This window comes from Quercus suber, unplaced genomic scaffold (assembly GCF_002906115.3).
Source record: "Quercus suber isolate HL8 unplaced genomic scaffold, Cork oak 2.0 scaffold_725, whole genome shotgun sequence".
NCBI classification, from domain to species: domain Eukaryota; kingdom Viridiplantae; phylum Streptophyta; class Magnoliopsida; order Fagales; family Fagaceae; genus Quercus; species Quercus suber.
The window spans coordinates 243,392-256,744 of NW_027070165.1; the positions used below are offsets into that span (position 1 = coordinate 243,392).

The 13,353-nt window shown below is 39.5% G+C and overlaps 1 protein-coding gene across 1 annotated transcript; it reads right to left on the reverse strand.

Annotated features, from left to right (window-relative positions):
• Nucleotides 1–9,870: 9,870 nt before the first annotated feature.
• Nucleotides 9,871–10,419, reverse strand: LOC136064638 (uncharacterized). The gene has a single exon (XM_065766610.1). It carries the CDS (start codon nucleotides 10,417–10,419, stop codon nucleotides 9,871–9,873), a length of 549 nt encoding a protein of 182 aa, XP_065622682.1.
• Nucleotides 10,420–13,353: the final 2,934 nt, after the last annotated feature.

Below are 13,353 nucleotides of genomic sequence, written 5' to 3' on the forward strand. Positions count from 1 at the left end.
CACACCACACACAAAACAAACAAACAAAAACTTAGGATTAAAATACTTTTCATCATTTATCTTTAGGGTAATTCACAATTCCTCCTTAAACTTTAAAATCAAGCAATTCCCCCTTAATATTTGGGAAAAGAACAAATATGTCATATTGTTATTCTCTTAATTAAACTCTAATGAAAGCTTATGCTTCTTAAAATATTTCATTTTTTAATGTCTAAAATACTCTCCCTAAATTTTAACATCCCAAAAATTTTCATGTATTTTGAGTTTTAGATGATAGTAATGTTTAAAAAATTGAAATGATAATATAAGGTATTTTATTTCCTTGCCTTTTTTTTTTTTTTTTTTCCTTTTCTTGCCTAAAATGGATGTTCATTAAAAAATAATTAAGCTAAAAATTGCACCTAGACTCATATAGAATGATAGAGAAGAAAGTATGAATGCAAACATTTTCACTGTGTATAGTTGAAGGTATTTGATGAAGAGTTTCAATTGTAGCATATAACATCATTCATTGTGAAAAGGTTTTAGCAAAACTCAGTTGCTTATTATTAAAAGATAATGATATTTATTATTATTCTTAGAAGCTTTTAATGAGTAGATATTGCCTTTAACAAAGAGGTATCAAAATTCTTATACAAATGGGATTAACTTTGTATAATATACATTTTTTATGTATATAATTCCATACTTTCTTCAAATAAAAATACTATCTTAATTTTTTCACTCACATGCCTTGCATGTGCCACCCACGCTAGTTAAACATAAAGGCTCTAAAACATGTTATACCGATGGATACTTTCTGCCTTTAATAAATTAATGCTTTTTTTTTTTTTACCAATAATAAATTAATGCTTAACGTGAAACTGCCTTTTGTGATTGATTTGTATCCATGTATATAGTATATCAATCGGTTTTACATATGAACACCGCAGTGTTCATACGTAATACCAAGGGATATACTATATGTTTAGCGTATAAAACAATTAGATGTACCCATTTTTGTTTTAAAAAAACTTGAATAGTAGTTTGCTGTGTGCACTGCACTGTGCACCCATTTTACAGTTTTCCATGACTTGGAAATTTACTTTTATTCAAGGATGGCCGGCCATAATGCGCTGCTTACTGTCACAAGCCTGGCCAACAAAGGAAACCGTTAATTCTTTTATAAATTCAACAATAATCTATTATTATTATTATATTTTTCTCTTCAATATAAGTTTTCATAAAGTTTCAGACCTAAAAAAAAAATGCTTCCATAGCACATAAAAAAGGAACAAAAAGAGATGACCAACTGAATATTTTTTGGGTCCGGCATCTTATTATTATTATTTTTTTAAACAATGATATTAAAAATTATATTTGCTTGGAAAAAGGTCTACAAAAGCTAGAAAACAAATGGGAACAAGAAACAACACTTACATTCAGCTTAAAATAAATAAATAAATGTGGGGACATTTTTGTCTCAAGACCAAGTGTTGCACTTTGTAATCTTTTTTAGCTTCAAGTCTCACATTGGAAGGAAAGCCTTCCTCTTTATGCCTTATAAGGGATGACCAATGGTTGAAGAGTAAGGCTTATAAGGCATGAAGAGGAAGGCTTTCCTTCCAATGTAGGATTTGAAGCCAAAAAAGATTACAAAATGCAACACTTGGTCTTGAGGCAAAAATATCTCCACAATAAAAGGATCAATGGTTGAAAAGTACCATTAGTTTGGTTAACCAAACTAATGGTACTCTTCCTCATTGGCTCATCCCTTATATGGCATGAAGAGGAAGACTTTCCTTCCAATGTGGGACTTGAAGCCAAAAAAAATTACAAAGTGCAACACTTGGTCTTGAGGTAAAAATGTCCCCCGGATAAATAACTCACAACTAAGAACAATTATTGGTGGGTCTTTATCAAAAACAAAAAACAAAAAATTTATTGGTGGGTTTCCATGTGCAATGTTGACTTAGTTCTCCGGCTGGTTCTCACTATATATATATATATATATATATATATTTTATGTCAAAAGAACAATTATTGGTTTATATCTACTGTTCATGTAAAGCATACAATATTATACACTATTCATGCAAGTCTATACAACGAGTGCACATGATACCATATAGCTTTGTGCACATAGAATATAAATTATATAACATATAGCTTCTTTGTAAATTTGCAATCACCCTACATGCTACATTTTCATATTTGGATAATAATTTCTGATGAGTTCTTGGAAATCAGTGGGCTGAAAGGTCTTCGGGTGTTGATGATCTTGAAGGGTAAGTCCTAAAAAACCAAAGAAAATCAGAGAAGACCGGTGGAGGCCGGTCTTGAATCCTTCGATGGTAAAGTTAGTGGATTGAAGTCGAAAAGAAATAGAAAAGAAAGCACTTAAAAGACTTCACCAATTTTTCTCAAGAATAAAAAGTGTCCTCCTTACCTCTGCGTAGAAGGGTATTTATATAGTATTAGCCTGACAGTTATTTTTCCTATCATCGTAGAGTTTGGAGGATTCAGAGGTAACTTCCATAACTGTCATGGAAGTTACCACATCGGGACTTGTGTTCAACAGTTAACAGAAGGCTTGGTTCGCAACAATGTGACTCTTGGCTTTCGAAAGAGTGCCATGACTCTTGGCTTTTGGAAGAGTGCCAAACTGATGATAAACCCCGTCTGTCCATCACTAAAGACTGATGAGGTTCGCTGCTAGTACGTCCCCCAATGGACAAGTGAATGAAGGACGAGCGGAAAAGGACGGTAAGAGAGGGATGAGCGTAAGAGCCACTCATTCTCTACTTTGTACATTGTCATGGACGGCCATATGGATGAGAAATCAACTAAGCACTTTCCTTACACCATCAGTTGCCCCTTTGTCCATGGATTGTCCAAGAAAATATAGTAATTTAATTCTCTGGACGGACGAGCTTCTTTCAACAATCAGAGATGCCACGTGTTACAACTTAAATGGTGGTCCATTTCGTCAATTCATTTTTTCGAGACGAAGACCACGTGTCATCATTTGGTTGGTTGCGTCGTTTCATGTGCTTAGGTCAGCCATCTATAAATAGTGGAATGCCTCCACTACCCTCCACACTTCTGAGATTTTCCTTCCTTGACATTCATTGTTTAGAGCCTCGTCTAAGAGTTCCCTCGCGTCCATAGTTTCAGTTCGTCCTAGAGCCAAGTATTCCCTCTCTTCTCGTCTTTTAGGTTTTCAAAATTTTCTTTTCAAAAAATGTCAGAAATAATCATCTCCTCGTCTAGCGATAGTACAGAAAAAGCTATAGACGAGTATTATGACGAGAGTAGTGATAACTCTAGTGATACCAGTAGTAGTAGTAGGGGAAACACCACGGACGAGGAATATGTCTCAGGGGTCCCTGGGCTTCCCTTAGAAGTAGTACAGAAACAACTTAGAAAAACTTTAGGGTCCCAAGTAGGCACCTCGTCTTCCATCCATCCGTCTAGTCCTTTGGACGAGACAGAGATAACTGTATATAGTTGTGCCGTAGATATTCCTTCCAAGACAGACAAGAAAAGATTAAACAACCTTAGGGAATGGTACCAAATTCCAGACAAGTTTAATCCTAGATTACCTGTTCGTAGAGAGTGGTGGTCTAATCCCCATTTTGGGATAGGTGTATATGAGGCCTACCTTCTTGGAGGTCTTAGGTTTTCTTTAAATGCTTTTACCAGAGAGTTATTAGTTAGGTTAGGTTAAGGAATGTGTCAATTCAACCAAAATGCATAGAGATTAATTATCTCTATGCAAATTTTGTGGAGGAAAGTGTTTGGAGGGGACCATCCTATTACTGTGGACGAGTTCCTCTACTGCTACAAACCCTCAGAGATTCATCAAACTCCTGGCTTTTATCAATTCACAGCCAGAGGTAAAGATTGTAGATTGGTGAAATCCTTGGCCTTGTCTGACAGAAAATGGAAGACGGAGTTTTTCTTCGTCTCTGGGTTTTGGGTTGGAAATCCTGTAGACGTTGGTTGAGATACCTTTGGTCGTTTTACCGGAGACCTAGGGAACCTTCGTCCTGAGGGTGAGTCCCTTAGCTTTCCCCCTCTTTTCTCTCTTTTCTTTTATTTATTATTATCATCATTTAACTTCAATTTATTTCATTACAGCCGTTGGACGACCTGCCTTGAGCAAGCTGCACCGTGACAGTGTCCACAGGGCTTGTCTACACACAGACAGGGATTTCCATTCCTTGGTCGATCTTAGACGACTAGCCAAGTGGGGGTTAGGCCCTAATCCAGCTGACATAGCACTTGCACACGAGATTACTGTAAGAAAAAGTAAGTTTTAAATTTCAACATTCCTTGCATCTTTTATTTTCATTTTCCTCTGTGTTGAAGTAAACTTTCTTCGTCTCTTTATAGGAATGGCAACCATGAAAGGCAATAAGGGCAAGGAGGTAAGTGCTGAGGGGACTCGTCTTGAACCTAATCGTCAAGCTCGTCCTGTAGCTAGAGATAAGAGGAAGACCATATCCAAAAACTTGGATTTGGAAAACCTCCTTAGCAGACGTGGCAAGAAGGTCAAGCATGGCTCGTCCCAAGTAGTTAAGCCTACTCCGTTGTCCCACCAGCCAGCCAAAGTCTTTGATATTGACTCATCTGCTCCTGTTGAGTCCACCCCGTCCAAGACCCCACCGTCCAAAACTGTGTCAACCTCGTCTCAACCGTCCCAAAAGGCCCCTTCAAATATTATTAAAAACAAAGACCTAGCCTGGGAACGTTTCAAGAACGCTGTTTCGGACGAGGATATAAACGTCTGCTATGACATGTCCCTCAAGAATTTTGAACACTCTGGTGTCCATGACCTTTTCAAGGTAACATTTATCTTCGTCTTAACCAAATGTTCATTTCCCTTCTTTTTTTTTTTTTTTTAACTTTTATTTGTTGTTGACTTTTATAGGGCATGTCCAAGTTTATAGCAGCATCCAGACAAGCCACAGGGATGGACAAGACGAGGATCTTGTTAGAGACGAGGATACAAGAGTTGAAGGAAGAAGCTAAACAACGGGCTGAGGTGGCTGCTAAGACAATGGACGAGGTGAAAGATCTTAAAGCTTTGGTTGAGGATTTGAAGGCTAGTGATGCGAAAAAAGATGCTCGTCTTGAAGACTTGTAAAAAAAGAGCGACGAGCATAGCATTCTCCTCTTTAAGGCTAAGGAAGATGCAGTGGCTGAATTCAAAGCATCTAAACAATATACTGATGCTTTGGATACCAACTATGCTACATGGTTTGAAAATTTTAAGATGGACGCTGTTGAAAAGTTTCCTGATGTGGACTTCAGCTCCATTGTACTCAATTTGAATGCTGCCACCACTAGCTCTCTCCTTCACCTCGACTCTGAGGACGCCAATATAGAGGACGATGCCACGACCCAACCTCAGGACGACCCCAACATAGATGCCTCAACTTAAAAAATATCTTGTTGTTTATGTCTTCATCACCTTTTATATATATATATATATATATGTAATTCAAGTACATTTTAGCTCGTCCATGTTTAAGGATGAGTTTTGATAAAACAGTTTAGTTTTGCAAGGGTGTTTGGATGTGTCTCGTCCACCCTTGAAACAATTGAATGAATGCTGTTTCTCTTATATATGCATGGACGAGAGTATTTATTTTCATATACAATTCCTTGTTTTGCTCGTCTACGTTTCATATATATACTTTAACTATTTTTATTGGAATTTCACTTGTGTGATTTGTCCATGTGTAATGGTAAGAGCATTACTCGTCCTTAGACTTGTCTTTGCATTCTGCTCGTCTATGGACAGCTTTTTAGCAGGTGACTTTAACAAGTTCAAAACGTCTATGCTTTTCCTCATCCATGGCAGGGTTAGGTATTATGTTTTACCTTGCCCATTTTATGGACGAGCATGACTTGTTTGTAATTCGTTCTTAGGCATGGGCTTTACCTCGTTCTTTGCTTTGGACGAGCATGCCTTGATTTCCCTTTCTAGGAAACCTTGAGATTACATCTCCGCGTCCAGAGAATTTTCTCGTCTTGAGCTTTTTAGCTTTTTCAAGAATTAATATGAACAAAAGTGGTACGGAAATCATGGATTCACACAACATTATGTACATTCCACAAATATTGTTCACAACATAGATATTGTTTATAAACGAGGCATGTACTTAAGAAACTAATGCCTTTTAAGAAATACAAATACAAACCAAACCATAATTTTGTCCTTAATCTCAACATAATAATAAGACTATAAATAAACAAGTATTTTATGTAGATAGATAGCCTCCAGGCTCGTCCAAAGTTACATTCATCTAGGTTAGCATTTTACTGGTAGTACCTCCTCAGGTGCTCAACATTCCAAGGATGCTCCAACTTCCTCCCGTCTAGGGCCTCCAAGTAATAGGATCCTTGTCTCTTGCAGTTGACAACTCTATAGGGGTCTTCCCAATTAGGTCCCAATTTCCCATGAGCTGGGTTCTTTGTTGCTAAGGAGACCCTTTTCAGAACGAGGTCGCCTATGTCAAACCGCCTTGGCTTTACCATTGCATCATATTGCCTAGCCATAAGGTTTTTGTATCTTGTCATCCTTTGTTCAGCGTCCATCCGTACATCATCTATTAGATCGAGGTTCAAACGGAGTTGCTCCTCATTATCTTTGTCCTGATAGGCTGCCACCCTATGATTGGCCATGTGCACTTCTGCAGGTATGACTGCTTCGGTTCCATAGGCTAGTTTGAAAGGAGTTTCTCATGTAGGAGTTCTCACTGTCGTCCTATATGCCCACAGAACACCTGGTACTTCGTTTGGCCATACTCCCTTTGCTCCCTCAAGCCGAGTCTTGATTATTTTTAACAAGGATCGGTTTGTGACTTCAGCCTGGCCATTTGCTTGTGGGTGGGCGGGTGAGGAGTAGTGATTTTGAATCCCGAAGTGTATGCAAAAATCTTTGAAGAGTGCATTGTCAAATTATCTTCCGTTATCGAATACCAGCACCCTGGGCATACCAAACCTGCACACAATGTTCTTCCACACAAGGTTTTTGACATTTTGTTGTGTGATATTAGCTAAAAGTTCTGCTTCTACCCACTTGGTGAAATAATCGATACCAACCACAAGAAATTTCATTTGCCTTACACCTATTGGAAAAGGACCTAAGATGTCTAATCCCTATTGCGCGAAGGGCCATGGGGCCGTCATTGGGGTTAGGTACTCTGATGGTTGTCTGGGGACGTTACTGAACCGTTGGCATTGATCGCAGACCTTGACATAGGCCTCAGCATCAGCTTGCATATTTGGCCAGTAATATCTTGCACGGACGACTTTATGGACAAGTGATCTGGCTCCTGAATGATTGTCACACGCTCCCTCATAAATTTATCTGAGTATTTAGTTTGCTTTGTCCGGAGCCAGACATTAGAGATAAGGCTGGGAAAAGCCTCTTTTGTACAGAACCTCGTTCATAAGAACGTACCTGGCTGACCTTACCCTCAGCTTTCTTGCTTTATCTTTCTTCCCTGGAAGTCGTCCCTCTTTCAAGTATGATACAATGGGAGTCATCCAATTTCCTTTGCTCTGCACCTGTTACACTTCTGGGATGTGTATACTCGGCATGTACTGAATCTCATCAAACTTGTCGACGGCTTCACTCCCCGAAGCTTCTTTCGCTAAGGTAGCTGCTTCCATGTTCTCCTCCCTTGGGATTTAAACGAAGTTAGTTACCTCAAATTTTTTTCATGAGTCGCATAACCCTGCTAAGATACTTAATCATTCGTTCTTCCTTAGCCTCATACACCCCATTCACCTGGCCCATGATTAGCTGAGAATCTCCTAAGACGAGTACTGACTTAGCTTCCACGGACTTGGCCAATTCCAGCCCTTTGAGAAGAGCTTCATACTCAACTTCATTATTGGTTGCTTGGTACTGCAAGCGAACTTTGTGTTTTAGTTTATCCCCTTCTGGAGATTACAAAACCACACCTATTCCTCCGGCGTGCTACGTAGACGATCCATCTACATGGACGATCCATTTCTGGTTGCCTTCCATCTTATTTACATCGTCATAACTTGGGGTGAACTCTACAATGAAGTCTGCCAGTGCTTGAGCTTTTATAGAATGTCTAGGTTGGTACTTTATGTTGAATTCACTGAGCTCGACAGTCCATTGAATCAATCATCCTACAGCTTCCAATTTGTTCATTACTTTCTTGAGTGGGTGATCCGTCATGACGTTGATGACATGAGCTTGGAAGTAATGCCTTAGTTTTCTGGAGGCCGTTATTAGTGCAAAAGCCAACTTCTCCATTAGGGGATATCGTCCTTCCGCTCCCCTCAGTGCTCTGCTCGTATAATACACTGGCTTTTGTACTTTCCCTTCCTCTTTTATCAATGTCGAACTCACGGCATGCGGGGTTACTGCCAAGTATAAAAACAGCTTTTCTCCTATCACAGACGGACTCAGCAACGGGGCCGTAACAAGGTACTTTTTTAAGTCTTGGAAGGCTCTTTGGCACTCGTCCGTCCACTCAAATGCTTTCTTTAAAACCATGAAAAATGGTAAGCACTTGTTAGTAGCTTTAAAAACAAACTTGTTAAGGGCAGCAACTCGTCCGATAAGAGACTGGACTTCTTTGATACTCTGTGGAGGCTTCATATCTAGAATTGCTTTTATCTTTTCCGGGTTTGCCTCAATCCCTCCGTGTGAAACCATGAAACAAGGAATTTCCCTGACGACACTCCAAAAGCACATTTGCTAGGGTTCAACTTCATGTGATACCGCCTTAGTGTGTCAAATGTCTCCTGCAGGTCGTCTAGATGCCTTCCCTCGTCCTGAGTTTTCACTAGCATGTCATCCACATAAACTTCGACATTCCGCCCGATCTGTGGACGAAACATATGGTTAACTAGTTGTTGGTATGTCACTCCAGCATTTTTCAAACCGAAGGGCATTACTTCATAACAAAATAATCCCTAACTAGTGACGAAGGATGTCTTCTCTTGGTCGGCTTCATTCATCCTTATTTAGTTGTATCCTAAAAAAGCATCCATAAAGCTAAGTAATCTATAGTCTGCGATAGAATCCACCAGTTGGTCAATGCGCTGCAATGGATAACTATCCTTGGGACAGGCTTTGTTAAGATCAGTAAAATCTACATATATCCTCCATTTTCCGTTCGCCTTTTTTACCATTACCACATTGGCCAACCAATTTGGATAGTATACTTCCCTTATAAATTTTGCCGTCATCAACTTCTGAACCTCGTCTCTAATAGCATCATCTCTCTCCAGGGCAAACACCCTTTTTTTTTGTCGAACTGGCTTTGAGGAAGGACATACGTTTAGACAGTGAGTGATGACACTAGGATCTATACCCGGCATATCCTCATGAGTCCAAGAAAATACATCAGTGTTTTTCCTAAAAAACTGAACAAGGTCCTCCTTAATTTTTTCTTCTAGATCTGCCCCAATTCTGGTGCACCTCTCCGGGTTTGTCTCATCTAAAGAAACATCTTCTAACACTTCAGCAGGTTCTACCACAACTCTTTTTTCTTCAATATTCATGGCCTGGATTTATTCGTCCATGGCCAACATTACCAAGTAACACTCTCTTGCTACTAGTTGGTCTCCATGCACTTGTCTTACTCCTTGCTCTGTTGAAAACTTAACCGATAGGTGATAAGTGGATGTTACAACCTTCCAACTGTTTAAAGTCGGCCTTCCAATTATAGCATTGTAAGAGGGTGAACAATCTACCACAAGGAAGTTCACCTCCTTGGTAACTTGTTGCGGGTATGCCCCCACTGTCACTGGTAATGAAATACTGCCCACAGGTTGTACCTTCATTCCACCAAAACCTACTAGGGGGGAGCTCGCTTGTCGGAGCCGGTCTCATCCTAACCTTATCTGCTGAAAAGCTGGATAATACAAAATATCAACTGAACTTCTGTTATCTATCAACACCCTTCTAGTCTTGTAGTCAGCAATAAGGAGGGTGATGACAATAGCATCGTCATGAGGGTGATGAATTCTCTCTGCATCCTCATCCGTGAAGGTGATCGCTTGCTCTTCCGTAGTCCTTGTGCTTGGTGATAGTCTAGAGAGTTGAACGTTCTGCACTGCATTCAAGTATGCTTTCTTTGACTTGGACAACTGTCCTGTAGAACTTCCCCCTAGGATGATTCTTATTTCTCCGTGCGGTGGTCGTGATGATTCCTCTACCTTTCCTTTCAATTTCTCGTCCTTGTGATCTCGTCTAAGGAAATTTCTCAGCTTCCCTTGCCTGATAAGATTCTCAATCTGCTGCTTCAAATCAAAGAATTCGTCCGTATCATGCCCATGATCTCTATGGAAGCGACAATACTTATTCCTATTGCACTTGTTGGGATCTCCTTTCATCTTCTCTGGCCACTTCAAGAAAGGCTCGTCCTTGATTTGCATAAGGACTTACCCGAGTGGCGTGTTCAAAGGGGTGTACTGTTGATTTCGCATTGAAGGACCTGCTTTCTTCTTTCGATCCTTCTTATCTTCTGCTCGTCCCTTCTTAGGAAAGAGGGCCTTGTTCCGACTGACGCATTGGGTTGGCTTTGACTTTCTTAACTCTCTTTCTCTTCTTGGCTATGATAGCATCCTCTACATTCATAAAGTTCTGGGCTGAATGAACTAGTTCAGCCATGGTTTGAGGCGCCTGTTCATATAACTTGTGGATAAACAAATCGGAATGAACCCCATTATAGAGTGCCGCCAGAAGGAGCTTATCATTCACCTCATCCACCGCTAAGGCATCCCTGTTGAACCGTGTGATGAAGGACCGCAAACTTTCATTCTCCCCTTGCTCTATGGTTAGCAAGCTAGACGAAGAATGTTTGTGCCTCGACCCTCCAATAAAATTATTAACGAACAACTTGCTTAACTCTTCGAAGGATATCACTGTGTTGGGAGGTATTTTGCTGAACCACACTCGTGCAGGTCCTTTGAGAGTAGGAAAAGCTCTGCACATTATTTCATCTAGAACTCCTTGAAGGTGCATAGTAGTTTTGAAGGTGGCAATATGGTCAAAAGGATCTCGTGTCCCATCATACGAATCTAGCAGAGGCATCTTGAACTTAGGTGGCAAAGGGTGAGCATTGATGGAAGCCATAAAAGGGGAATCAGTCCTGTGAACTAAGTCTTCTACAGGGTTCGTTTTCCTCATATTCTCCCTCATCTCGTCCATAACTCTTCTCATTTGATCCATTTCCTTTTCCAAATGAGGTACCCTCTGTGAAGCGGTACCCCTTGACTGGTTTTCAGGTTCAACATTCCTTTCCTCTTCTTGACTTTGGGCCCGTTCTTCGGTGTTCCATTCATGACGCTACTTCCTTAAATCAAGTTGTCTGACCAACTCCTGGTTTTGGCGAGTTAACTTCGCCATAGTAGCGGCCATGGATTGCATGTGTTGGAATGAAGATGGTTGCATGGTGGGTGCTGATTAACGGTCGCGATGAGGGTTACTGAAGGCGTCCTTGCTTTGTTGAGGGCTTGGACTAGTAGCCATAGATCTTGTCCGAACCATTTCAACCCTTTGTTGGAGAAAGAAATCACAGAACTCAACAAATTAAGTTCAAAGGGCAACACATTTCTTTCCCACAGACGGCGCCAATTGATGAGTCCTTGGAAATCAGCGGGCTGAAAGGTCTTCGGGTGTTAATGATCTTGAAGGGTGAGTCCTGAAAAACCAAAGAAGATTAGAGAAGACCGGTGGAGGTCGGTCTTGAATCCTCCTATGGTAAAGTTAGTGGATTGAAGTAGAAAAGAAAGCACTTCAAAGACTTCACCAATTTTTCTCAAGAATAAAAAGTGTCCCCCTTACCTCTGCGTAGAAGGGTCTTTATATGGTCTTAGCCTGACAATTATTTTTCCTATCGTCGTAGAGTTTGGAGGATTCTGAGGTAACTTTCATAACTGTTATGGAAGTTACCACATCGGGACTTGTGTTCAACAGTTAACAGAAGGCTTGGTTCGCAACAACGTGATTCTTGGCTTTCGGAAGAGTGCCATGACTCTTGGCTTTTGGAAGAGTGCCAAACTGATGATAAACCCCGTCCATCCATCACTAAAGACGGACGAGGTTCGCTGCTAGTACGTCCCCCAATGGACGAGTGGAAAAGGACGGTAAGAGAGGGTCGAGCGTAAGAGCCACTTATTCTCTACTTTGTACATTGTCATGGATGGCCATATGGACGAGAAATCAACTAAGCACTTTCCTTACACCATCAATTTCCATTTGCCTTTTATAAAAAGTGTAGAATCTTGTTTCAGCATCATTAAAGTTACCAAACAATTTTTTTTTTTCTTTAGAAACAATATATATTTTTTATTTCACCTAACTAAACATGTTTTTTATTTCAAAAATATAAGAAATTTTTTTTTCTTTCTATTTCCAAAAACAAGTTTTTGAAAATAGAAAATAAAAACTGTTACCAAACATAACTTAAGAATTGTAGTGAGTTTCGTTCTACTTTTAATTAAGGGCCAAATGTACAACCTCATGGTTTTGATCTTAACATTATGATGAAGTATTTTTGTCATTTATGATGGTTTGGATCTTATGATGAAGTGCACTCTAGGGAGGTTTTTGTTTCAGATTGATAATATTTACCTTTACACGTACGAATTATATTTGAATAAGGGTCTATTTGGATAAGGTGTTTTAAAAATTGTGTTTTTAAAAATGAGCATTTTTAAAATGTGCATTTTGAAAACACAAATCTTAAAACCATGGATAAGCGTTTGGCAAAACTTTTGAGAACATTGAGAAGATTTTTTTTTTTCAACTAAGCATTTGATCTATATTTGTGTAAATTATTGTTTGAGCATAAATTACCAAACTAGGACACAACTTTAACACCAAAGTACACTCATAAAATAATTTAAGTCAAATTATAGTCACCCCACCACTATAGCTGTTCACCAATCTTTTTTTTTTTTTTTTTTTTTTTGAGAATTAGCTGTTCACGAATCTCAATAATAATATAACTTCCCACAAATCGAGCCAACCATCTATTCTAAACCACAAAAACAAAATAGATTTGAAAAGTTGAAACCAATATCACAAATAACGTAGTGAAAAACTAATGGGAGAGGGAGAAAGAAAGAGCTTGTAGTAATGGCGTTCTCTAATTGTGGTGATTGAGCTTGTAGATGGTGCAATTAAGGCTCTGCCAATGCATCTTCTTCCTACTTCCATTATATATTGCTACATGCGATTTGGGTGCACCAAGTTTAGAAGCCTCTACCTAGTGTGTCTTAGCTACCATTGAAGCTTCGTTGTGATGTTGTTTTGCAACTTACATAGAGAACAATGAGAAGTAGTAGGTACAATTTGTCATTAAA